The sequence below is a fragment of the Dipteris shenzhenensis genome, chromosome 4 (genome assembly GCF_047967505.1).
Source record: "Dipteris shenzhenensis isolate YYH24624 ecotype China chromosome 4, Dip_SZ_1.0, whole genome shotgun sequence".
In the NCBI taxonomy this organism is placed as follows: Eukaryota; Viridiplantae; Streptophyta; class Polypodiopsida; order Gleicheniales; family Dipteridaceae; genus Dipteris; species Dipteris shenzhenensis.
Window position 1 is genome coordinate 12512458 of NC_141599.1, and position 27499 is coordinate 12539956.

Consider the following 27499-nt stretch of genomic DNA (forward strand, 5'->3'; position numbering starts at 1 on the left):
AGAGACCCCTGGAGGCTGCTCGTACTGCTGACTCTCCCTCTGTCTCCGTCTCCTCTGAGCTCTCCGTGAAATCTGTTCTGCTGGAGGCACCTCCAAGTCCTATGAGTTCACTGGAGGCTCCCCCAAAGGAATCTCCTCTCGCTCTGCTGAATGAGTCGAAGCAGGCTCAGAGACCCCTGGAGGCTGAGCTGTAGGTTTTGGGTCACTCGGAGGATGAGATGTATCCGGAGTCTCTGATCGATGCTGACGACTGGGGCAATCCCTAATAAAGTGACCTCTCTTCCGACAGAAAAGACACTGATCAGGAAGACCCTCGTACAAAACCCTCTGCTCTGCATCTGGACCCCATCTCCAGTGGAGTACGAAATCAAAGTAGGCAAAGGTCAAGGAGGGGGGAAATCTGAAATGAGTTTGACCCTTGTAACCCCTGTGCCAGTAAATGACTGAGCATAGGAAAGTCTAGCACCTGAAGGGATGACTGTACCTGCCAAACTAGCCATATGCTCCACAGCTCTGCGACAAGAGCTGATCTCATCAGGTTGTCCAGGGAAAAGGATCCAAAAGGAGACCTGTCGCAGTCCAGCGGAAGTAGAACTGAAGTGCTTCCGCCAAGGCCACAAATGGATGACTCTGCTCTGAAACTGAATCGGTGAGCTCATAAGTACTCTTTGAGCCTGCTCTGTAGACTAAAGGCCAAAAGAAAAGTACCCTCTGCTAAGCAATCGGAAAACCGTAACTGAGACACCCAAAGAGGCCATGCTGGTGTACACCCAATCACGTAACTGTTGGCCTCTACCGGGTAGAAAGCCAATGATGTGTGTCGAACGAAAACCCTCCTCTGCTACCTCAATCATCTGCACAATGTCAGGAGGAAAAGAAACTGTGACTTCAATCTCCTCAGGTTCGGCGACGGTAGTGGCATTAGTGTCCTCCATTGTCTCAGCTTATGCTGTCCCGAGGGGAGGAGCTACCTCTGCCGAAAATACCCACCAAGAACTTGCAACCAACCACAAGTAAAACCCCAAAGAAACCTGTAAAAAGAATGCTCCGATCTTCAGCCTGCGTGAGATGCAAATAGGTTGCTCAGTGCTGAAGCAGACAGCTCCGCCAATGCCTGGAAACAGCCCAGGATCTCAGCTCCCCGGAACACGAGTCGAACAGTCCCGGAGAGGGCCCTGAAACTGCCTAACCTGAAGCAAGGGAGGGGCGGTCAATTAGCACGCTGAAGGGGGGGGCGCGAAATTCAGGCTGAAGTGGGGGGGCGACCTAAGCAGGACGCTGCCTAGGGGGCCTGCGCGACCGAGGCAGCAGGGCGTAGGGCCAAAGGCCTGCGCGGCCGAGGCAACAGGGCGCAGGTGACCTGTGAGCTGGGCGCTGCCAAGTGGCCTGCGCGGCCAGGCAGCTAGGGAGCGGGGGCTGCCAAGGGGGCCTGCGCGGCCAGGCAGCCAGGGAGCGAGGGCTGCCAAGGGGCCTGCGCGGCCAGGCAGCTAGGGAGCGGGGGCTGGGCAGGCAGCAGCAGACGGGGAGCTCCTCCTACGATCGGCGTTACAATGGATTGCCTTTTCTTTATTTGGCGTAAAATTTTAGTCAGCACCGGGTTTGCCCAAGAGACTCTACGGGTCTTTAGAAACCTAGTATAGCTGCTTATGCTTGGGCATTGACGACGACATAAGCATTGCTTTGCTTGCTAGGTATGTCTACCTTTTGTTCATTTTTTCTTGTTAGCTCATTTTCTTCTCTTTCGTTTTTCGTTTTATTTTCATTGTAGAATTTGGGATTGTAAGACAACATGTACGATTGTATATATTCTAGTCTTACAAAGGTATATCCTTCTTCCTTATGTGCTTCTGGGCACTTACACATTTTCAGGCCTTCAGAAAATCCGTAATACTAATATGTTGTGCTTAGAGTGTAGAGCTTGAGTTGCCGATCATTCTTCCTTTTTTACACCACTATAAAATTCTTTATGGATCTAAAGTTATGTTCATTTGAATTTTGAGTCATACTTTATCTAAGGATGATGAGGTGGCACTGTGGATGATGTGGCATTGGACATTCACATGGTGCTAACCAAATTGTGCCATGTGCTTAGGTGGCACTGCTAACGTGGATTGACCACGTGTACTGTTGACGTGGCAGTAATGTTGACTGTGCAGATGAGATGACGTAGCAAATTGTGCCATGTATCAAAAAACTGACCAAGCCGTTTGTTGGGTGAGGTTTGCCACGTGGCAAAATCAGAACCAAGTGTGAGATGAAACCTAAACCCTATTTGCAACGTGGCCTAGGGTAAGGTTTGTGAAGTTGTAGGAAATGGTGGTTTGTGGTGCATGGCGATGGACGAGGAGGTTTGTAGTCATGCTCGTGCCTTTTGTTCGAGCTGCTGCTCGTTTTGGTTGCTCCTCTTTGTCATCTGCCTTCTCTATTGCGTTGGTGATGTAGGTCGTTCAGTGCTATGAGCTTGGGTTGTTTGTTCTTTAAGCAGCTCCCCTGCACGAGTTGACACCCTGTCTTCTTTGCAGTAGGCTTTCTTTTTGTTGTCGGTTGCGTCTAGCTTTGCTTGCTATTCATTGTTGTAGACATGCTCGAGTCTCTATTGTTTTGCTATGTTTGGACATTGCGTGTCGGCATTGTCTACTTGCGGTTGCCTTCGTGGTAACCTCTTTGTCGTCCATTGTGCTGTAGCTTTTCTTCTGTGTTTTGTTGCGTGCCTTTTGTTATAGGTAGGTTGTGGGAGTCACGTAGGCGCTCGTGTTGTGTCTGCGCTGCTGTTTTAGAAGCGTGTGTTGGTTGTTGTTGGTTAGTCTGGTTGCCTTCCTGCGTACGCATCGGTTGTTGTGCTCGTCGGTGGCTGTTTGTCGTAGGTGTCCATCCTGCGTGTTTGCTTGCCGTAGGTAGTCTGCTTTACTTTTGTTGCCAATCATCTGAGTCATGCTGGTTGCCTGAGTTTGAGTCTGGTCACGGATCTTTGCTTGGGGCTATTGTGCCTCGTGTCTTATGTGTTAGGTTGCTTTGTTTGTAGCTTGCTTGCTTGGTCGTCTCGCGGTTTGCCGCTTGTTTGGCACTGCTTTGTGCAGTTGTCTTTGCTCTGCTTGTAGTCTTTGTCTAAGTTGGGCCGTTGTTGCGGGCTTTTTTGATGGGGAATGCTGCGTGCATTTGACTCCTCAAGCTGTTGCTAGCTTGGATCAAAAGAAGAGCAGAAAAATTCGAGTAACTCAGAAACTCTCACAGAACCTCACACAGAGAGTAGGTTAAGATTCCTATCCCTCTCTCTTCCTAAGAAGAATACAAGTAAGAAAAGGACACTGCTATCCCTCACCAACCCAGGCTCAGCTAAAACCTATGCTCTGATACCATGTCAAAATCTTGGAAAGGATTGCCGCTAAGCCTAGCCTAACACTCGATGAGCATAAAGATGACGGAGGGTCAAACCATATAAAACAAGCCATGAGGGGAGACACAATCTATCCAAAGTGTCTTCAATCATACAATGAGAGGCTTCATATATAGATAGTCTCAAGATTGCATGTGTCTTCCTTATCTTACCTCATCCTTATCTCTCCACAATTCATCCTTATCTTCTAGACGTTTCTCATCTCTCTAGACTGTTGCTCTCTTCTTCATACCACTCTTTTATCACTCACTCTCATTCTAGTATTCCATGGCACCACAATTATTAAAAAACTCCATCCTCCCCCCCAATGGAAACACGGCCACACTTAACTCGCTAATTGATATTTGTAATCGTCCTGCACTCTGTTAAGTAGCATTCAGGTGACGTAGCTATTGTGGCGGTTATTGTCATCTGGCATCTATGCATTGCATTCATGTTATGGTCTTTTCACCTAGTGCTCTTTTCACCTAGTGCTTCCTGTTTTGCAGGTCACTGTTTTCAAGCAGGCTGCTTCAAAAGTTGCTGCTTTAAACAAGCGATTATATGGCATTAAAGTGGGCGACTTCTGGTGAGCTTCTTAAAGATATTCTCTTTTGTTGGAGCTAACATAGCAGCTTCATGTTTACAAGGTTTTTTTGCAATATAGTTTACTAATGTTTTACTTCTTTATGTAGCTATGTTGATAAAGCACTGGTCCTTGGGCAACTCTCAGGAAACAGGTTTACCATAACATTACGGTAAGGCAGATGTAGATATTTTTCCTGTTTGTTCGAATCAAGTTTTTAGCCTATGTATATGCCCCTCTGTTATAAATATAATGAGCCTAGCTCCTCCCATCATGGCTTCAAGGCATCGTGCCTTCCTTGGCTGTGAACCATCTGAAAGACAGTTACTCTTGCTTAGTGCTGTTGTAGCAGAGAGTGATGTGGCCATCAAGGAAGCTGCTGATTCTCTTGGAAGAACTGGCTTTATCAACTACTTCGGGTTGCAGGTATGCAGGTTGATCTGGTGCACTTAGTATGGATTTACCATAGCTTATGACTGCTTGCATTTTAATTCTTGTACAGCGCTTTGGAACAAGTGCGGTGCCTACATTTACTATAGGAGCTGCCTTACTTCGAGGAGAGTGGGAGACTGCTGTAAACTTGATTCTTCAGCCACGAGATGGAGATATCCTTTTTTACTGAGCTGCCTAAAGAAAAAATAAGAGATTCTGGTTTATTTTAACTGTGCAAGCCAAATTAAAATGCAAAAAGCCTACTTGGTAACATATTCTGCTTATGTAAGCTACCCAGATTATATTTGTCGGCAAAGTAGATTTTTAAACTGAATAGCTGGTTCCATGTTAAGTACTACCAATCCTACCAATCCTATCTTTCATGTTGAGTACTTCCATGTTAAGTACTACCGATCCTATCTTTCATGTCCCATCCCTCAAGTCAAAGACAGTTTTTTAAAGTTTATCATGTCTTATCAAATCAGCCATATTTCAGGTCGTTTTTGAGTTGTCATTTGACTGTTTCCATAGCCACGTTTTCAGGCCCTTTGTTATGATTTCTTATTATGAGGTGCTGGTAGTAGTTGATCTCCTTTCATAAACTAAATTCTAGATTGTGACGAGTGATAAGTGGAATGTGCAGATGTACATATTATCAGATGGGCTGGTTTTCAGTTTGAGTCTCTTTACCAATGTGGAGTTAATAACATTGTGTGTTGATGCTGAGTCAAGCAACACGATGACGTTATGCTTAGCAACTTGCCCTTTCATCTTTATTAATTCCATATCAGCAACGTTTCAGTACCCTGTTGCTCCGGGTTTAGCAAAGAGGTAATCATGTGTTGGAATATGGGGCCTTACGATCCTTATGTGTGGTCCGAACCCCCTTCGTGGCACCTAGCAAATGTATGCGGTTAGTGGAAAATGGAGGGATTGAAGGCTCTTGGCACGCCTAGATGACATGTATACAATTGGGGGATAGCAATCCCATATGCATAGTGGCAATACAGGGAACCTTGGATATAAAGAGGGAAAGAACCCCTCCCCTTCATCCCAGCCGGCTCCTTTTGTTGGATGTGGAGAAGGCATGCGGCACTATGGGGTGGGGATTGGGGCCCCCACACCCAACGCAACCTGGTGGTGCCATCTAGATCTACGTCGGTTGTTTGCAATATGGTATCAGAGCAGGGGACGACCCTATGTGCGACTACGGTGATGACATGTGGAATCTGTATGACGAATTGTAAAAAAAGAACTATGCAATTGATTGTTTTTCGTGGCGGCTGCTAGACCTATTTAAAGCGAATAACTGTGCGTGCGTGCAGGGATTGCTGATTGGGGCGCGTGCTCTATTAGTGGTGTTGAGGTGGTAGTAGCTAACTGCTTTGTGGATTGGACTAGGCAATTGTGCCCTCGCAAGAGGTGGCGTCCCATATGTGCTTCAATTGCAGTGCTTGTATGATTTTTCTTCTTCGGATTTGAGGAATGTGGATGAACGCATTAACACAGTCCTTCTTTCTTTCTCTCTTTTTGTTCTAGAGCCAAGGAGGACTTTGACCAAGCCCAAGTTGCCATAGGGGATACTTTTCTTTTCACCCCTATGGTGGTACTTGAATATGAAATACTGCTTGTTATCCTAGCTTGCGTGTCTTGATTACTGGCTTGTGGTATGCTCCCGTTTCTCACAAATTTCCTTTGGAATGCAATCGCTATTGTGTCACCTAATGTTTTAGCGTGTCTAACTCCGACTTCCATTTTTATTTTTAAGCCAAATATATAATCTTGGACTTGAACGAATTGTGGGGCTTAGGGATTTTCATTACAATTTCCCAGACTTCATAAGTATATTGTGCTATTGATAAATTCCTATTGCCTGAGATACTAGTAATCATCCCACGCTCTTGAAGTTCGTCAAGTGGGAAATTTTATTTTAACTCCAGTTTAAAGCTTTTTAAAGTGACTGGAATCGCATCATCTTTTTGCTACTTCATCCACCACCTATCCGTAGCTTTTGTAAACATGTGCGTGGCCTCTCGGATCATGGTTATATTGTCATGAACTTCACAAGTGGCAAATGTTATTTCCGAGTTTCTATATGCCATTCTACCTGTGTATTTCTCATCCTATAATTTGCTATGCTAGGCTGTTTGAATATATTAGTTTCCATTATATGTACGCTAGACTCTGGCTCCATGATCCCTTTACCTTTTACTAGAGGTTCTACCAATCAGGGAGGGAATGTATTTTCATAAGTCTTCTTGCCTCTTATTAGCGTGCAATGGTTGTGCCATTAACCATTGCAAACATCATCTAGATTTCCAAATCTAGCATTCAAATGGAACAATACGTTCTATATTGGTCGAAAACCCCATGCTATGGGGTACACACGAGAGGTGTGTCATTCTCCACCTCCATTCTATGTGGTTATCCTCTTCCATATCCACCTATGTTTGACTTTTCTTGTGTGGATTTGTTTGATTTCTTATTTAAAAAGGAGGACTTAAGTAAACCCAAAAATTGATCTATTTTCCCTATGCTAGGAAAATCACCGCAAAATCTGAAAGCTGTAAATACCGCAATTCCAAAGTAGCATCCTTTCCTTATATTGGGGAAATATATGCAATCCAAATAACTGCAAAAACCTAAAACTGTAGCTTAAGAACCAAAGGACTCACAAAATTCTAGCCACAACTGAATTCAAAAGGAAGAGAAAGCTCCTTGGTCCAATTTCTCGTGCGTAACCTCAGTGACCTTTGCTCTTGCTCTTTTCTTTCTCTCTTTTCTAACACTCTGTATGTATATCAATTCATGCTCTTCAAATGCTGCCTTCAAAACTTCCAATAACTAAAAGTTGAAACTGCTAACAACATAAAGCCAATTCAAAACGTGAAAATAGGCAATTCATGCTTTGGTTTGAAAACGTTGCTGAAAATCCCCAGCTACACGTGGCCATTCACAATGTGGGTTCCCTTTTTGCAATTAACCATTGAAGCTCGCCTCAATTTTATTGTCATTGTTAACCTCAAATCATAGACTACTCTGTGTGTCATGACCTAAATAGATGGGTAGAGGGATACATTTAATAGTCACGTCATTGGCAGCTAATTTCAAAACAAGTAGCCGATGCATCATCTACATCACAAAATTGTGATAGATTCCTTTGACCATTGTCGAATTGTTTGACTTAAACATTGATCAGATGCTTGTTAGAGCACAAGCAAAGCACATAGACAAGTGCCTATTTGCTCTCTATTAACATGCTTGCCATCGTAGGCTTGCATTAGGATTGAATTGCAATTCAATTCCTGCTGTCACTAACAAAACACTAGTAAGATGCACATGAAACAGCTTCAACGGAGAACCTCGGCGTTGAATTTTGACAAACTATCATCAATTTTTGGCCAGGAAGCCACAGGTTGTACTACGCTAGTTCAAATGCTAACATTCTATCCTAGGCACAATGTCCGAAATTCAATACGCTTTGATACCAAAATGTAATGAGCAAGTCTTTCCACTCTCAAACAAAGCCCATAGGTGACGGAAACTTTTCTTCACTCAGTCAAGCCTCAGCTTGAGCCAATATACCTTTAACATAATCAATAATTAGCATTCCATGAAGCATGTACAGAAGGTGTCCCAAATCCCTAGAAAGATCCTTGCTTTATTTAGTTGCTTGTGAAGCCTTAAGCCCCCTCCCATGCATTCAATCATTAATGTCCCTTTTGTCTTCAATTAATTCAATGACCATACCCTTGCCCCTAGGCATTTACCCCCGGGAGCATGATTAACAAATTAACCCATCAAATTGTGCATGGGAGCCTTAAAGCCTTCTGGCTGTCTCATACCCTGATCATCACAGACCTTGACAACTAAATCTTTGACCAATTTCTCATAACAACATAACAATCCTTTAGTTACATATTCTGTCACCTACCATCCATGATCCGAGGTCATGCTACGTTCTAACTGGGACATAACAGAATTGGGTATGAATGTTAAAAATCAAGCCTTACTCTTTTGTGTTGTTATACGAAAAACACTCTATGGAAATTGAGGATTATAGAGCAACCATGAATCATTTTTAGATGCTTGGAAATTTCATCCAGCTTTTCCTCTGGCAGCTTACAGCTATAGCTGTTTCAGCTGTATGGGCCTATGTTTGGAATTGAGCTACTTGTGGAGAGGGTCATGTTGCTTGACAGCTACTGGATTCGGGAAAGGACTGACAAATTTCGCTCAAGATAATCTTTAATATATGCTACACAGCGGGAAGACATAAGAGAAGCTCGAGAGTATTTTCTGAAAACAAGGGATGCTGACGGAGCATTGTTACGCATGCCTCGGCAATTCGTCTCAGAAAGGGCAGTTGTAAGCAAGAAGTTCATTACATTTTCTAGATTTGCAATCCGTCTTTATAGTTTCATGTTTTTCCAGACATAATACAGTATGTATGAAGAGCTTTCTTTATAGCACTGAATCTTTTGGTGTTCCTTTTATGGCAGTTGACTGGTTTGAGGAAGCATCCTGGCAATTTTTTACAGGCTATCAACAACATTCCAAGAACTATGCGGATGATGTATGTATCAGAAAGTTGCTTTCTGTATACAGACGGATAGTTGATATCTCTCTCTCTCTCTCTCTCTTTCTCTCACGCTCATGTGCACTCGTAGGCACATGCATGTATATACTTGCATATAGGAAGTAAAAAAAGAGGCATAAAAATAGTAAGGAAGTAATTATGATAAATGATTTCTGGCTTGTAGTTGCAAGTGTCAATATATTCAGTAAGGATGCAAAGCTTATGGTTGTTTAAACTTCATTCTCAAGCATGGTATGTTCATTGTGGCATGGTGGTACTTGTACCACGAGGTGAATTGTTTTTACTTTTGCCCTGTTCTTCAGGTTTGTACATAGCTATCAAAGCTATTTATGGAATCATGCTGCAAGCAAAAGGTTACAATTGTATGGTAAGTAAAGCTTGTGATATGAAAGATCTATTTTTGGATGTGAATAAGATGTTCTTACTATCCCGTTTGGAGATGTATACAAAAAAATCCTAGCTAGCATCAAGAAGTTGAAAGAGGTAGCATGCTTCAAACATGGAAACATGAAAGATACATTCTTACTAAATATAATGGTACACATATTCTTCAATGTGTAGACCATAGAGTCATTTAAGTACTCTTTAATTGATTTGACATGTTTGATATCAAGCATTATTTGGATTTCTTTGGATCTTACTGTATCTAGATTCTTTAGGGCAGATGAATTATATGCGAGGAGGTTATGCAATATACTTGCAATTTTCATTTTAGATGCTACATCAGGATTCTCAAGTTTCTACAGCCTAGTCTTATGAGGACATGGACTTGCTTTAAGAACTTATGTCCTTCAAAATTATGACTGTACTGTTGACTGGAACTTTCCTTCTTGCTTCTTATGATGGTAAGCACATATGATCGCAAATGAGGCAGCTAACATTCAAGCTGCAATTTGTTCCGTTTGTGTCTTTTCTTTGGGTGTGAGGACAAAGTAGAAAAGCCATTTTTATGGAGCATAATAGAATAGTCAATGAACATTCAATGAAAAACTTTCAGCAAGAAGAAATGGGATACTATCAAGCATGACAATAGACATGGTAAAAAGTTGGATGATGTATGGGCCTATAGTCACATTATGGTGATTTGGGAGATTGGGAATTGAGTGATAGGTGGCCACATGGGATTATTCCTCATTTAATGGGGCCTTGGACGAGTGGCCATTTATAATTAGGGGCATTTATCATTTTTTATAGGGCATGCTCGATTGAATTGTCTCTTGCAATGAGTCTACTCTCCTGTAATTTTCATGCCGTGATGGCTGCTTCCGCTTTGGCCTATAACACGTTTTGCTGGTTTTGTTGCAGAGTAGTTGTTCCCCGCTCCCCTTAGGAATGATGTGATGGTGAGGGGTTTTCCCCATTCCCTAGTCTTAGGATAGGTGCTTTGTATTGCAATTAACGATGAAATAAGTTTGTGTCATGTTTTTCTTTGATTAATTTAGCCTTGTTGACACCTCCATAAATATTGGCCTTCTTTTGATGACGACCTAGTTGGAAGAGCCAAAAGAACATGAAAATTTGCCTCTTTGGTAGAATCTCCAAAGCAGTTTCCAAATGTGGTTTGCGTGGAGAGCGGAATGCCAAAACTCTTGCATTGTGCTCTCTGCGTAGGTAACCAATGCATGCTATGTATCTTTCCGTGTCTAGAATTCCTAATTGTGTAGTTGAAGAAGGAGAAGGCTTATGGAGAGACATGGCATTAATTCATCTATGTTCTCTTGGGTCCCATGGTAGGTACTAAAGAGGGCAGCCACCATACAGCTAGAGGCAGCCGTGAATTACCCATGACTAGAGGAGAATGGGGATCCATGTATGAGTGCCCGTCGCTGAAGCCAACAACCTTGATTGTTTGAAGAATAGGATGCTCAATCACCTCTTGTCTATCAATCTAACTAGTCTTCAAACCTCCATTGTCTCACCTTCTAGTTTTAAAGAATACAAATAACCTATAAAAAACAACTGTGCTGAAGAAGTTGCCCGACCAATGAACTTGTCCATCCTTTTCTTGTTCAATTCTTTGTGGGATGGCTGTTTCAAAAAGAGAGAGTAGGCACTGGCAAAGTGAGAATTTTCTAGGGCGACAGCTCCCAAAGACCATTTTTACCTTAAAAAATAAAAACAGAAAAAGGAACTATTAATGCTTGGAAACAAAGAAATAATACAAGTCGGCTGTCCCAAAGTTGCCCACCGGAAAGGAAAACCCCTTCTTCCTTGGCAAAGGCTCACCTCTCGAGAACCCAACTCACTGCCTAGGGTGTCTCAAGGACAGGGGCTAACAATTTAGGGGGGGGGGGGACATAAAAACCAGCGAATCTCTTGTGACGTGATGATGTAGAAAACTCCTGCAGGCTGTGCCTTGCATAACTGCTCTTGCCTTTCCATGGTCGCTCTAGAATCCGTTGGAGTGCATAGCGTATAGATGATATCCTGCCAATAGCGACTAGAGTGGCTGACTGTGGGACCTGATGTCCCCCCATCACTAGGCTGCAGCCTGCAACCCATATGTTCCATGCCGTGATGCTGGCCACTGTCTCCCATCCTCTAGGGCCGAGAGAGGTTCGTGCCGGGTTGGCGAGGTCGCCTCATGTAGCTCGATGTGATAAACACTATGCTTGTATATCTTGTAAGCTGGGGAGACCTCGTCAATGTGGAAGGCATGACCCCCTTGGTAAACTAGGCCGCCATGCCCTATGTGAAGTCCCTGTGGAGGTTCTGATCCAGGCTACGATCCGGAGGGATTCTGTTTCTGGTCTTCAGCGACACTTGGATGGACTTCAGGCCTTCTGTGATACACATGACTTGAAGGTCAACCTTGGGAAAACCAAGGTGATGATCTTCAACACTTCCAGACCCGCTATGCACCGAGAGCAGTTCCTCTTCGCCGGCGACCCTGTTGAGATAGTTGACTCCTACACATACTTAGGCGTTGTCTTCTCAGGCCCGATCTTCACGATGCGCCCGGCCATGCAGGCCAAGATCAGCCGGGGATACGCCGCTCTTGCCAGGCTGGAGCGACAGTGCTACCACTCCCACTTCCAGGACCCGCGGACCAAGTCTCTCCTTTTTGATTCTTTGGTCCGCCAAGCAGGCATGTATGGTAGCCCTTGGTGGGGAGTCGACCTTTCAGACACAGAGTGGGCTCGAGTTGAGCGCCTGCAGATACTGACGTTTGCTCGGATGATCCGTAGCAAACCATCGGTACCACACCAGATCATTCTAGCAGAGTTCGGCGCCTCACCCCTACAGCTTGATGCGGCTTTTCAGGCTATCACCAAGCAGGAGTGACATTGTCCATCCACCCACATCTGCTCCAGCCAGGGGCTATGGGTAAACTCCCATGGGCTGTCAACCAGAAACAGTATCAGATCTTTTGCGGTCGTAGACTCCACTAGAGCCTCATCCAGAAAGGAGAGCTGAACTTCTGAGATACTTGCTTTGCTGCCCAGTGTCTCCCTCGAAAGGGTCCAGGGTGATGCCTCCATCTGAGTTGTGTAAGAGAGGAAGGGAATCTCCTCCACATTCTTTGTATGGCCAACTCAAGACGGGAAAAACCACTCTCCTGGATTCCATTGCACCTCCCTAAAAGGTCGACCCTCCCAAAGCCATAGTCGTTAGTGGGGGGCTTCCTAGTTCCGGATACTGAGAGGATCTATCAACCAGGCCTTGCCCAATCGCCCCACCAGCCTAGTTTTGGCTCGTACGAGTCCTCTTGCTAGTCTCTGCCATACCTTGAAAAGGCTCCTTATCAGTGGGGATCCCTTCCCTGTGAGGAGGGCCTCTAAAAAATCCAATGGTGGGACTGCTGTGAGAATGGGAGAGAGAGAGAGCAAATGAGAGAACAAGAGGCAGGAGAGAGTGAGAGCTGAAAGCTTAGTTGCAAATAGATGAGTGTATTACAACTGAACTGAGTGATGGGTTTTGTCTAAGTGACAAAACCTTATCACTTCACTAACCATAGTTAGTGAACTAATTGTGGTTAGGGGGAAAAACCTCTAAGTGAGGGAAAGGTGCCCCTAACCTACTTATTATATTACATTGGTCACTGCTAAATTATAGCAATACTTCTAACACCCCCCTGCAGTGCCAATGTCATGTACAAGGAAAATATCAATCACCAAAAGGAGATAAGTTCAGGGCACTGCGAAATGCCTCAAACTTTTCACGTGGAAGTGCTTTGGTGAAAATGTCTGTAACATTGTCATGTGTTGACACATAGATCATGCTGATCTCTCCTGCATGCAACTTCTCTTTGACGTAGTGATAATGAACCTCAATGTGCTTCGTGCGAGCATGAAACACAAGATTCTTTGCCACTGCAATAGCACTCTGACTATCAGTGAGAATTGGAGAAGGACCCTCCAATGAAAGATGAAGATCAGCAAATAAACGGCGCAGCCAAACACATTCAACTGTCGCTGTGAAAGCTGCCTTGTACTCAGCTTCACATGAAGAGGTAGCCACTGTAGATTGTTTCTTGCTCAACCAAGAAATACAAGCTTTGCCCAAAAAGAAACAATTGCCACTTGTGGACTGCCTAGTGTCATGATCTCCAGCCCAATTTGAGTCACTGTAGGCATGTATCTGCAAGTCACCCCCCCTGCGAAACATCAAGCCAAAAGACTTGGTACCTTGCAAATAATGGAAGATGCGTTTTACAGCCTGCCAATGCATAGTCTTTGGGCTGTGCATATATCTGCTCACCTGAGAAACTGCAAACTGAATATCAGGTTGTGTATTGCAGAGATAAATGAGGCATCCAACAGCCTGACTGTAGAGTGTGACATCAAATGATTCACCTGCTTCATGCATTGTAAGCTTCAGCCCCAGCTCCATGGGAGTAGCTATGGGCTTACAATCCTGCTTGTTGAATCTGTCCAAGAGTTTTTGCACATACTTGGATTGAGACATACCGATGCCACTTTGCTTTTGAGTGAATTGGATCCCCAAATAAAAATGTAGCAGCCCCAAATCTGACATGTCAAAAGTGGTATGCAATTCAGCTTTAAAATTTGCAATATTATCTTCATTGGACCCTGTGAGCAGTAAGTCATCAACATAAAGAAGGATGACTAAAATTTCCCTCCCATCCATCTTGATGTAGAGGGTGCTTTCAGTAAGACTATTGTGCGTGCAGCCCCTTGCTGGTCAAAAAGGCATGAATCTTGGCATACCGTGCACAAGGGGCCAGTTTCAGCCCATATAAAGCTTTATTTAGCTTGCATACCCGAAGTGCATTTGCTGTAATTTCAAAGCGTGGAGGTTGTCTAACATAAACCTCTTCCAACAAGTCTCCATTAAGGAAGGCTGTTTTTATGTCCAATTGATGAACATTCCCCTGAGAATTTGCAGCCATTGCTATGACTGACCGGATGGTTGTCATTCTGGATGTGGGAGCAAAAGTCTCCTCATAGTCTATGCCCTTTATCCTTTTGCGACCAGCCTTGCCTTGTACCTGTCAATGGTGCCATCGGGCTTTCTTTTAACTTTGAAAACCCACCGTGTACCTATGGCATGTTTACCTGGTGGCAAATCGACAACTTTCCATGTCTGATTTTTCTTAACGGACTGCAACTCATCGTGCATGGCATTCATCCAATGCACGACCTTTTTACCAACAGGTGGTGGATGCAGAGATGTGAAGAGACACTTCTTGGAAGTGATATGCTTTGAGGCACTGCTGTCAAAATACCATGTATTATGTGTCTCATTGACACTAAAAGCTGATGCATCCTTGGAAGAATCATAACTGCATGTCATAAAAGCATAAGTGTCATCATTACAAGTGGCTGTACTATCCCGAGCAGCCAAATGAGAGTCTGAAATACAAGACAAGAAGGCATAGTCGTGCTCCACAAAGTTGGTTGTAGCTTGCTCATTGTCAGATGCATGAGGAGCTGAATCTGAGACAGCCATACCGGAGCTGTTTTTCTTTTCTTTTGCAAGCCTTTTCTTGCATTCTCCAATGTAGTGACCTGGCTTTTTGCAGTAATGACATATTCCCTTCTTCTTGGGCTTACCTGCATCACCCTTAGCCTTTTGAGAAGGCTGTCCTGAACCACTGGAAGGCTGATTTGCTGAAGTCTTTGCCTGTCCCTTTACTTTAGGCTTGAATTTTGAGAGCATGGCATGTTCACCTGCTCGTGAAGCCATGTTTTTCCTGGTCTGCTCTTCCTGCAGCAGAAGTCCTATCAACTTGTGAAAAGTGAGAGGATTTGCACCCCCTCTCAAAGACAAATTCAGCGAGGTATGAAAGCTGAGATAAGACTCAGGAAGAGAATTCAAAGTAGTGGTAATCATCTCTGAATCAGGAATGATCTGATCAATATTCAGCAACTGCTCTCGTAAATCCTGTAGCTTTATGAGGTGCATTGACATGGAGTCACTCTCTTCCATATGTGTATGAGACAATTCTCTTTTCAAAAAAGACACCTTGGCATCATTCTGAGCTGCATACATGCTCTCCAAAAGATCCCATGCTGCCTTTGAGGTCTTACACGACCGGATATGCGGAATGATGAATCTTTTCACTGAAAGAGAAATACATGACAAAGCTAAAGCATCACGTGAATCCCATCTCTTTAGCTCTGGAGTGGTAGGTATAACTGCACCAATAACTTTGTGCTGCAAGTGTACCCTGTGCACGACCTCTGCCTCCTCCTTGTTGGGGAGCGGTATTAGGTGCCACATTTGCTGGCCGGAACTCAACCCCACTTACATAGTCCCACAAATTACGAGAAATCAGAATATTGCGTACCATAAAACTCCAGAGGGAGTAGTTGGTACCATCCAGCTTGTCCTCTTGCGAGAGACCACTGAAACCGAAATCATTCTGATTTTGCTGGGCCATGTCTGAGAAAGAAAATACGGCAAATGCAAATCTGAATTCCCTTGCTGGGAATGGAGTGCACAAATCCCAAAAAACTCAGCCAAACACTGGCTAAAAATGCAACTCAAATCTGTGTAATGTTTCTATCAGAAGTCTGTCAGAGCATTCAATCTCTGGCAAAACCTGCCAAAAGCGCTTCAAAGCACTCATAGAAAGGCAGTGTGAACTGAAACCTGCCAAATTGCTCTCCCAACACAAAAGCCCCAATTTGTGGCTTGAAATCGCAACCAAAAAAGGGGCAAATTTTCTTGCTTAGTCCGATTATGCAGTGATGTCCATGTTTTGAGGCATCCCAAGTTTTATTTTCAATAGCGATCATTATCGTGGGGCCATGGTTTTTTGGATATATCTTATGCAGATCACTTTGGTTACAGTGTGAGCCGTGTGCACTTATTCATGGTTTGCATTGGGTTGCAGTGGATGCTTTATAGGCCATTTGGATGCATTGCGCTGATAGGCTTAAATTGTCTCGTGGGATGCTTTATTGATGGACGTTTTGCACACAAATGCTATTTTATGGTGAGAGACAGCTTTGACATATTGCAGTGGATGCATAGGTTGTACTCTGATCTCTTGGATAAGATTTTGTTGATGCATATGCTCATGGACAACATTTATGCTTGAGGCATTTTGGCACTTATTGGCACTAGGATTGCCATTGTAGTTGGCATTTTCTTTTGGGCCAGATTTGCTCATATGGATGCATAGTATATGCACATGAGTCAGATGCATTTTGATGCTTTGAGCCTTTGAGATTTGGTGATATTACCTTTCATTTTGGCATACATATTTGGTTGCACCTTGTATTTGGTGTGATTTCTCTCTTGCAGGTACTAGCATTTGGGATTTTGTTTCATTTGCATCATGGCATCCTCTTCCATGTTTGAAAAAGAGTTTTTCAGTTTTAAAAAGTTTGATGAGACAAACTTTTCTTTGTAGAAAGAACAAATATGGGATGTGCTTGTTCAAAAGAAGCAGATGAAATCCTTGGCAGAGATTGGAGCTAAGCTTGCAGATATGTCTGAGGATGATTGGAATGAGTTGGATGCATTAGTAAAGTCTAATGTTAGACTTCATCTTGCAGAGTTAGTCTATTTCAAAGTAGTAAATGAGCAGACTACAGAAGATTTGTGGAAGAAATTATGTGCCACTTATGAGAAGGAAACTGCTTCTAGTAAAGTTTACCTCATGAAGAGGTGGTTTGAGCTGCAAATGACGGAAGGGGTCTCCATTACTTCTCACTTGAATGAATTCAATATTATTTTCAGCCAGCTTCAAGCTCAGAAGATGAATTTTGATGTGGAGACTAAGGCAATATTTCTCTTGTGTTCATTGTCATCCTCATGGGATTTCTTCCGTACAATTGTCAGTAACTCTGCACCTGGTGGAGTCTTGAAGTTTGATGATATTGTGGGTAGCTTGTTGGTCGAGGAGATTAGACGGAAGTCTATGGATGGCAATAAGCATGATGCAACCTTAAATGTGCAAAGGGGCAGATCACAATTCAGGGGAAAGTCCCAAGAAAGAGGAAATTCTCGTAGCAAATCCAGGGCACGGAACATTGAGTGTTACCACTGTGGCAAGAAGGGCCACATGAAAAAGGATTGCTACAAGCTGAAAAGAGAGCAAAAGGATAAGTAAAAGAATGCAAATTGGAGTACATATGAAGGAAGAGAGTCCCAAGGGAGGAAAAGGGAAAAATGAAGATCGAGGAGATTAATGCAGTCATTACTGATAATAGTGACAATGACATTCTCTTCATGTCTAGGGTACTTGCAGACTTGCCTACCACTTCAGATGATGCATATTTTCAAGATTGGATTTTGGATTTTGGTGCTTCGTTCCATGTTACTCCCCATAAGGAATGGTTCTCCACTTATGACAGTGGAAAGACAGGTTGTGTGCATCTTGAAAATAACTATGCATGTGACATAGTGGGAGCAGGTGACATAAAGTTTTCTTTTGCATGTGGGTTTGCATTTGTTTTGAAAAATGTGAGACATGTTCCTAAGCGGATCAAGAGTCTTATTTCAGCGGGTCAGCTAGATGATACTGGTTTTCAGACCACTTTTGGCTTTCAAGAGTTAAAAAATTCAGAAGGACTCTATGGTTTTGGCCAAGGGTGTCAAGTGTGGGACTTTGTATCCCTTACATGTATCAAGGGTGTTTAATCATGTTGTTGCAATAACAGAGCAGCCAAGTACTTCTTTGTGGCATCGCAAGTTGAGGCACATGAGCAAAAAAGGAATGAAACTCTTATGTTGTTTGGGTTATGTACGGCATTTAAGTTTTTCCGACTTTGAATTTTTTGAGTATTGTCTCTATGAGAAGCTAACTAAATCAACTCATAAAAGAAGGGGAAGGAAAGAGCTTGAAAGGTTTGATTTGGTGCATCCAGATGTATGAATACTATGTGACATTCATTGATGATGCAACTAGGAAAGTGTGGGCTTATGCTATAGCTCGGAAGAGCGATGTGTTCCAAGTATTTCAAAAATGGCTGGCTTTGGCTGAAAATCAGTCAAGTAGAATGCTTAAATGCCTACGGACTGACAATGGTGGAGAGGATCTCTCACGACTTTCAGCATTTCTGTGATACACGTGGGATCAAGGGGGATCTCACGTCCCTTCGTACTCCAGAGCGAAATTCAGTTGCAGAACAGATGAACTGCACCATTCAAGAAAGGTTGTAATGTGTGCTTTTCAATGCAAGTCTTTCTGGTGGTTTTTGGGCTGAGGCAATGAAGACTGCAGTGCATGTGATCAATAGATCACCTAGTAAGAGTTTGGATAGTGGTATTCTTGAAGAGGCATGGAGTGGCAAGAGGTCCTCTTACTCTTATTTGCGTATATTTTGGTGTGAGGCATATGTACATGTGCCAAAAGAGCTTTGAAAGAAGCTAGAACTTAAGTCTAGGAAATGCATCTTTTTGGGTTATGGTGAAAGTAGAGAGATGGGCTTCTGTCTTTGGGATTTAGAAGCAAAGAAGATCATATAAAGCCATGATGCAGTCTTCAATGAGAAGATGTATAAGACACTCATGAGGGATGTGAAAATGAGAAGAATCACTTTCTAGGATGTGAATCCACCCGCATATGTTGATAGACAACAAGCTGTCCATGCATCGAATGTGCAAGAAATGGTGCCCCTAGGTACTCCCATATGTACACAATTAAGGGCAGACGATGGATCATCTATTGGTGGAAATGATGAGCCAAATGTGGCTGATATGATGGTGGCACGGCGAGCTGAAAGACCCTTGAGAAGATCATCTAGAGTATCTAATCGCCTGAGAGATTTGTTCCAGGGGCAGACTATGTGATGCTTATTGATTGCGGAGAGCCTTCTTGCTACAGAGAAGCTATCATGCGTGAGGATCAGCGCCAAGTAGGAGTATGCTATGTAATCAGAGATGAATTCACTCATGAAAAATAAGACTTGGAACTTGGTTTCTTTGCCACATGGAAGGAAAGCATTGCCATGTAAGTGGGTCTACAAGATGAAGGTCACAGGTGATGATGTGTCTAAGTACAAGGCTCGTTTGGTTGCTAAAGAGTTCAAGCAAGAGAAGGGTGTGGACTTTGATGAGATCTTCTCTCCGGTTGTGAAAATGACCACACTTAGATGCGTACTTGGACTCGTGGCAGTGGAGGATATGGAGCTTATGCTGATGGATGTCAAGATAGCTTTCTTGCATAGGGATTTGCATGAGAAAATTTACATCGTACAGTCGGAAGGATTTGAAGAAAAGGACAAAAGAGAATTTGGTTTGGAAGTTGAAAAAGAGTCTCTATGGTCTTAAGCAAGCGCCTAGAGAATGGTATTAAAAGTTTGATGCTTTCATTCGGTCCTAGGGTTTTAGAAGAAGTGATATTGATCACTACTTCTACACTAAAAGGGCTAAGGATAATACCCTGATACTCCTGGAACTTTATGTGGATGATATGCTATTGGCTAGCAAGGACACTTATGAGCTCGATGCATTGAAGGCCAAGCTGCATGAGGCCTTTGACATGCAGGATTTGGGACCTCAAGTCATATTCTTGGTTTGCGCATTACGCGTGACCAAAGTAGGAAACTCCTTTGGCTTTCACAAAAGGAGTATGTTACAAAAGTGTTGCAGCGTTTCAATATAGAGGGGGGGAAGGCAGTAGGTACTCCATTACCTCTATGTGAAAATGAGTCAGGCAGACAGTCCCAAATCAGATGAGGAGAGGGCTATGATGGCCAAGGTTCCTTATGCATGAGCGGTTGGTAGTCTTATGTATGCTATGATAGCTACTAGACCGGACATTGTATTTGCAGTGGGAGTTATTAGCTGGTATATGGCTAATCCAAGAAAGAGGCATTGGGAGGCAATTAAGTGCATCATGCGATACATGAAGGGTACCAAGGAGATGTGTATCTGCTTTGGCGGAGGAGAGATGAGTGTACTTGGGTACAGAGATTCAGACTATGCAAGGCATGTGGATAGCAGGAGATCCACTTCTGGTTATGTGTTCACCTTTGGAGGTGGTGCAGTGTCATGTGAGGGAAAGAGAGGAGGTGGAACGTTAGGAGAGGGAGACACAAGAAGTGTGGGTGTGTAAAAATGTGTTGAACCACACCACAAACTCATAGGATTAGGGATTCACCCTATGACTGTCTTAAGACAGTCATAGGGGTCATAACTTTTAAAGGGTGACAATGTGCCTTTACCCCAACAACCTCCCACCTAAAGGCCAATGTGCCTAAAGGGGAGAAAAGAATAAAAAGTACAGCAATATACAGTTACTGTATACAAGACCATAAAATAAGAATGGTCTCATCCTAATCCCATGATGTGGCGACAATGTGCAAACTGCTCTGTAGGCAAGCTCTTAGTGAGCAAATCTGCAGGATTATCATCAGTATGCACCTTCACAAGCTCAAGCCGCTTGTCTTCCAGTACCTCCCTGATGAAATGGTATTTCACATCTATGTGCTTGGTCTTCTGATGAAAGACCGGATTCTTTGCCAACATGATAGCACTGTGACTATCACAATGCAAAACTGGCATATCTCCTGTAATGCCCAAATCTCCCACCAGCCGAGTAAGCCATATTGCTTCCTTGCAAGCCTCAGTGGCTGCAACATATTCAGCTTCAGTGGTTGACAGTGCAATGCATTTCTGCAACCGAGACACCCATGATATAGCACCTCCTGCAAATGTGAAAATATAACCGGTAGTAGACTTCCGGTTATCAGCATTCCCTGCATAGTCTGAATCTGTAAAACCATGCATCAATGCATCTTGCCTACCATAGCATATGCACAAGTCTTTGGTACCCTTGAGATACCTCAAGACGCCTTTCACTGCTTCCCAGTGCCGCTTGCCTGGATTTGCCATATACCTGCTGATGACTCCCACCGCAAAAGCAATATCCGGACGAGTGGCAACCATGGCATACATCAAAGAACCAACTGCAGATGCATACGGAACCTTGGCCATCTCAGCCTTATCATCATCTGATCTGGGGCTGTCCTTACTGCTGAGTTTTAAATGAGGAGGCAACGGGGTACTAATAGACTTCCCCCCCTCCATTTTAAACCTCTGCAGTACTTTGTCAATGTACTCCTTCTGTGACAGAAACAAAAGTCCCTTAGACCTGTCACGAATAATCCGCATACCAAGAATATGGTTTGCATCACCCAAGTCTTTCATGTCAAAAGACTTATGCAGTTGTTTCTTCAAAGCACTAATCTCCTGCTGAGATTTGCTGGCAATCAGCATGTCATCCACATATAGAATGAGTAGCATCAAACTGCCATCCTTTGCCCATTTGGTGTACAAGCAGTGATCGGTCTCACACCTATGATACCCTTGGGACTGCATCAAGGCATCAAACTTCTTGTACCATTCTCTTGGCGCCTGCTTGAGTCCATACAAGCTCCTCTTGAGCTTACACACAAGTTGTCTTTCCCTTTAACAGCATATCCCTCTGGCTGACTCATGTAGATCTCATCATGGAGATCTCCGTGAAGAAAAGCAGTCTTCACATCCATCTGACATAAATCCATGTCCTCATGAGCAACAAGAGCTAACACTGCTCTCAAAGTAGTCATCTTGACTACAGGGGAAAAGATCTCATCAAAGTCAATGCCCTTCTCCTGCTTAAATCCCTTGGCAACCAATCTGGCCTTATACCTCGGTAAAGCATTTGAATCCACTTTGACTTTGTAAACCCACTTGCATGGCAAAACCTTTCTGCCTGTAGGTAGCTGCACCAAGTCCCATGTATCATTATGAAGTAAGGAGTCCATTTCTGACTGCATGGCTTTCTCCCACTTCCTTTTCTCTGTTCTTCCCATAGCTTCCCTGAAGCTGGAAGGCTCACCACAATCTGTCAGCATGATAAAATCAGCCACATTATTGGCTCTTGGAACAAACCTGTCAGGAGGCCTTTGTACACGGGTGCTCCTCCTAACAAAATGTTCCGTAATAGGCTGCTGTCTAGCCTGTTCGTCATGCATGACGGGTGGCTGTACCACCATATTTGGCTGTCCTACAGCGCCATTTGCTGGCATATCCAGTGGTGCATCATTGGCAAAATTGTCTGGCTGATTTTCAGCCTGTATACCCTCTTGAACAGGGTTATCTACAGCAGCCTGCTGCTGCATATTAATGGGCATTCTTTGCTGTCCGACATCATCATAAACAACCCTCCTGTATTCCACAGGTTGCATGGGTTCTTTGTGTACACTATCCTCTTTAAAGATGACGTCATTGCTGCGTATAATCTTCCGTTTGACAGGATCCCATAACCGGTACCCCATTTCACCTTCGTCACCGTAACCCATGAAGATGCATCTGAAAGACTTTGGCTCCAGTTTGGTGCGCAGTTCTTTGCGTGCATGAGCAAAGCACTCGCAGCCAAACACACGTAAGTGCTTATATGAAGGTGGCTTGCCAGACCACACCTCCTCTGGCACTTTCAACTCCAAAGCCTTGTTCGGCGACCTGTTAATTAGGTGAACTGCTGTTTGCACGGCTTCTGCCCAAAAGCCATGGGGCAATGCAGCATAAGACAACATACATCGAACTTTCTCCTGAATAGTTCGATTCATCCGCTCACTTACACCATTTTGAGATGCATTATGAGGGGCTGTGAGTTCCTGTTTAATGCCCTTGGCTTCGCATAGCTTTACAAAAGCATGTGACACATACTCACCCCCATTATCGGATCTGAGGCATTTCAACCTGCGTCCTGTCTGATTCTCAACCTGAGCGACAAACTTCTTGAAAGCATCTAAGGCATCGCTCTTATGCTTCAAGAAATAGACCCACACTTTGCGTGTGGCATCATCAATAAAAGTAATGAAATACTTTGCACCCCCTAGTGATAGCTGTGGCATCTCACACAAATCAGTGTGCACTAGATCAAGCGGTGCTCTATTCTGGGGAGTTCTCCTCTTATGAGGAGTCATAGAATGCTTTCCAAAAATGCAATGATCACAAGTAGGCAAATCTGAAAATGAAAGAGACGGCAGATAACCCAAACGTGACAGTTCTTGCATTCCTTTAACGGACATGTGTCCCAACCGGCTATGCCACAATGAAACCTTTGGCAGCTCGGTTATGGCAACAACATGATTACCTACACTGGAAACATAAAGAGGGTACAAGGTATCACTCTTATAACCCTCAGCCACTACAACCTGGCCATCAGTAATTACCCATTTGGAATCCCCAAATGTGGTGTGATAACCACTGTCATCCAACAAGCCAGTGCTAATCAGATTTTTCTTGATTTGCGGCACATGGCGAACACCATCAAGCATAAATATGCGTCCATCAGGTAATACTATCTGTATACTGCCAATCCCTGCAATCTGACATGCATAGTTGTTCCCAAGGTGAACAACTCCATGAGTACCTGTGTAGGAAGTAAACCACTCCCTATGAGGCGTAACATGAAAAGAAGCACCTGAATCCAAGAGCCAGGTGTGCATGTCATGGCCATCAACAACCAATGTATGTGCAATTACAGCAGAAGAACATAATACATCATGTCTGTTACTGTCACTGTCCTCTGCTGCAACATTCACTGCATCCAAGTCATCTGCCTTGGCCTTGCCTTTGCCTTTGCTTCCACTGCCTGCATCCTTTGTCTCAGCCTTCTTGGCTTTCTGATCCCGTATAAACTTGAAGCACTTAGACTTCACATGTCCCTTCTTGCCACAGTAAAAGCATTCAATATCCTTTTTGCCACGGGAATGACTGCGGGATTTGGACTTGCCAGCAGATCTCCCCTTCTGCTGAGTCCTACCTCTTTCCTGTACATGCAAAGCATTGGAAGACTTGCTGCCCGCATTATTCTTCCTGCTCATCTCCTCCATGAGAAGAGAGCTCTCCACATCAGCATACATAAGAGTGACATTTGAATTTGACAGAGTGGTCTTGAAAGTGTCCCAACTCTCAGGGAGGGTACACAACAAGAAAGTAGCCTTGAACTCCTCATCAAGGTTCAATCCCTGTGCAATAAGCTGTGTAAAGATGGCATTGAACTCACTCAAGTGTGAGGTCATAGCTGTACCTTCATGCGAAGGTCGACAAGCTTCTTCAACCAATAAACCTTACTGGCTGAACTCTTTTGGGCATACAACTCTTCTAGCCTCTGCCATAGGCCATAAGAGGTCTTTTCTGCCTGAACATTGAACACAAGAGAATCAGTGAGAGTAAGCATGATAGCTGCCCTTGCGGACAAATCAAGCTCCTCCCACTCATCATCTGCCATCCCAGATGGCTTGACACCCTTCATCCTTATGGGCTTAGAAATCTTCTTTAGCAGAAGTACATTCAAACACTGTTCTGCCCATAATGCATAATTGTGTGCCCCTTCCAATTTCTTTATGTTCAGTATTGAGGATTCACTTCCCCCTGATGCCATATCAGACAAGCAAAGTGCCTGACTCCCTGTAAGTCAAAAAATGACTAAATAAAATTCTGATATCCAGAAAACCTGCTCTATCAAGAGCCAGGAGCACTCACAATAGTGCTGTTTAAATCCTGCAGCAAAACAGAAAATTTTCCCTCCAGCCACTGTACCTTCTGACACACTGTACCGTGCTCAAATAGGCATAAAACAGTAACTACAGAATGCTGCAGCTGTTCCACAAGTGCTTTACAAGTGCATCATCATCTGACGAAACACAAAACACTGATGTCCTGATCACTTCTCCCACCTCAGATGAGGTATTGCACTGATTTTATATGCATAAACCACTTGTCATACACTGTTTTGTCCACTGAAAAAGGCTTCAAACACCTCAGCCTGTCACAAAACCTGCAACAAAGTATGGGACAAATCCCAAACAATCACCCTTCTACCAAGGGGATAAAAGGCATCTGAAGTTCTCAAACAGTAACTCAAGTGCTCACAAGCAAAATCTGGGCAAAAGCCCCTTGATTTGACACCTGTACCAAGTGAAAAAACACCTCAACACTGAGGTAGCATACAAAATACAGCGCTCTCCTGGCACTTTCACCTGACAAAGTAATGCATAAACTTCCTGTGTGCACAGTGGCAACACAGATCCCAACGTACAAACACCGAAAAGAAGATCTTTTGAGCACTGTCAACGATGGACAGTTAGGGACCGATTAAACTCGATGCGCCCTGGCCAAGCGTGGCTCAACTGAGATTTTCAAAGTGTCGTACACAAATTGTGACCTGCAGAGAAATGTCACTGATACACTGCGGAAAACGAGACCAATGTGGGCACCCCGGCTCCACACTGCCTCAAGGCATACACTGCATACACTTCCAGGCAAAAGCCCTTTGAAATTGTCACCCGAAAACTGAGATTTGCACTCAGCAAAAGCATAAAAGCCCTTTGCAAATTAAGGCATCTGACCTTCCCGAAACAAAATAACTGTGCAACCACCACACACTGTGGCACTAGTCACCTCAAGCACGAGGGACACGAGTGTACTTGTTGTACCTCAAACACACAGTTTTAGAACTGAAAAATTCGGAAATGCATCAAGAAAAAAAAACCTCGTTGTACTTTTGTACCTGCGTGTATTTGCAAGTACCACGCAAAAGGGCAGAGTGCTCTCACTCTTTTCCTTCTTCCCCAAAAACAAATCTGTGTCTGTTGTACCTTCTGTACGTGCGCAGGGTACCTGCTGTACCCTGTACCTGCGAGGGCACGAATCCCAAAAAAAAAAATCGAAATTTTTGTACTTGCGAGGGCACGGCGTCCGTACAGCCGGTACGGTTGGCTGTCGTGCCGTCCGTACAGCCGGTACGGCTGGCTGTACCTGTCGCGGTTGGTCGCTCCGGTACGGCTGCCTGTGCAGCCTGGTTGCGCGTGGCCGGTGCTGCGCGCTGCGCGTGCTGGCTGCGCCCGCCTGATAGGCTGCGGCCGCCGGTAGGCGGGTAGCAGCTAGCTGCTGTTGCTCGCGCAAATGCTGCGCGCGGCGGCTCCTGCGCGCTGCTGCCCTGCTGCGCGACGCCACTGCCCTGCTCGCTGCTGGGGGCACGAGGCCCGAGGGGAGAGGAAGGGGTAGAGGGAGGGGTAGACCGGAATGAGAGGGAGAGGAAGGCTCTGATACCACTTGTGAGGGAAAGAGAGGAGGTGGAACGTTAGGAGAGGGAGACACAAGAAGTGTGGGTGTGTAAAAATGTGTTGAGCCACACCACAAACTCATAGGTTTTATTAGGATTAGGGATTCATTAAGACAGTCATAGGGATCATAACTTTTAAAGGGTGGCAATGTGCCTTTACCCCAACATGTCATGGATGTCTCGCGTACAAAACTACCTTGCTTGTCTACCACAGAGGTCGAGTATGTTGCAGCCACAGAGGGTTGCAAGGAGGCTATATGGCTTGATCAGCTAGTGGGAGATTTGGGGATTCATACAAGTGTATCGACATGCCATGAGTGCTATTCAGCTTTCATGCAAAGACCAAACACATTGAGGTCAAGTATCATTTTATCAGGGAGGTACTTGAGGACAAGTGCATAGAGTTTGTAAAGGTTCATGCAGATGATAACCCTGCAGATATGCTGACAAAGAGTCTACCTCGTGTATTGATGGGCATTGGCTAGTATGTCCACTAGTTGTTCTTCCTTAAAGGCACATTGGCCTTTAAGTGGAAGGTTGTGGGGGTTAAAGGCCATTGTACCTTAACCCCGGTCATGTGCAATACTCAAACACATATATGTTGGAATGGTCACCTCCCCATCCGTAAGCCCCCATATGAGGAGAGCGTGGGGGAGGGAGACCTAGGGCAGAAGATGCCCAGAGAAGAGAGAGGGAGGGGATTGCCACATGGGCAGCATCTCACAGCCAATAGAGGAGGATCCCTGAAGGAACAGTACGGGACAGCAGTGTCTCTAAGTACGGGTGATGACACGTGGCTGTATGGGTCTGTGTAGTTCCTTGGAGGTGCGATGACATCAGCAAGGTGTGCGGACCTGTACAGCTGCAGTACGGCTGCATGGCGGGGGTTTGTGGGCAGGTATGAAGCCTGCAAGAGGGTCTTCAGCAGCAACAAAAGGGCAGCCTAGCAGCAGCCCAAAAGGGCCTGGCTAGGGCCCTTATATAGGGTCTGAAGAAAAGCCCCAACCAGGTCGGTTTTATAGACTGGGG

The 27499-nt window shown here is 44.4% G+C and overlaps 1 protein-coding gene across 1 annotated transcript in view; it reads left to right on the forward strand.

Annotated features, from left to right (window-relative positions):
* LOC147902470 (Pseudouridine synthase family protein) overlaps positions 1-27499 on the forward strand; it is a 90194-nt gene that overhangs the window by 33351 nt on the left and 29344 nt on the right. The window contains exons 7-13 of the mRNA XM_087373599.1: positions 3883-3962; positions 4069-4131; positions 4298-4385; positions 4462-4564; positions 8656-8759; positions 8894-8967; positions 9294-9358. Coding sequence (XP_087229725.1) covers positions 3883-3962; positions 4069-4131; positions 4298-4385; positions 4462-4564; positions 8656-8759; positions 8894-8967; positions 9294-9358 — 577 coding nt within the window. The remainder of the gene's footprint in view (positions 1-3882; positions 3963-4068; positions 4132-4297; positions 4386-4461; positions 4565-8655; positions 8760-8893; positions 8968-9293; positions 9359-27499) is intronic.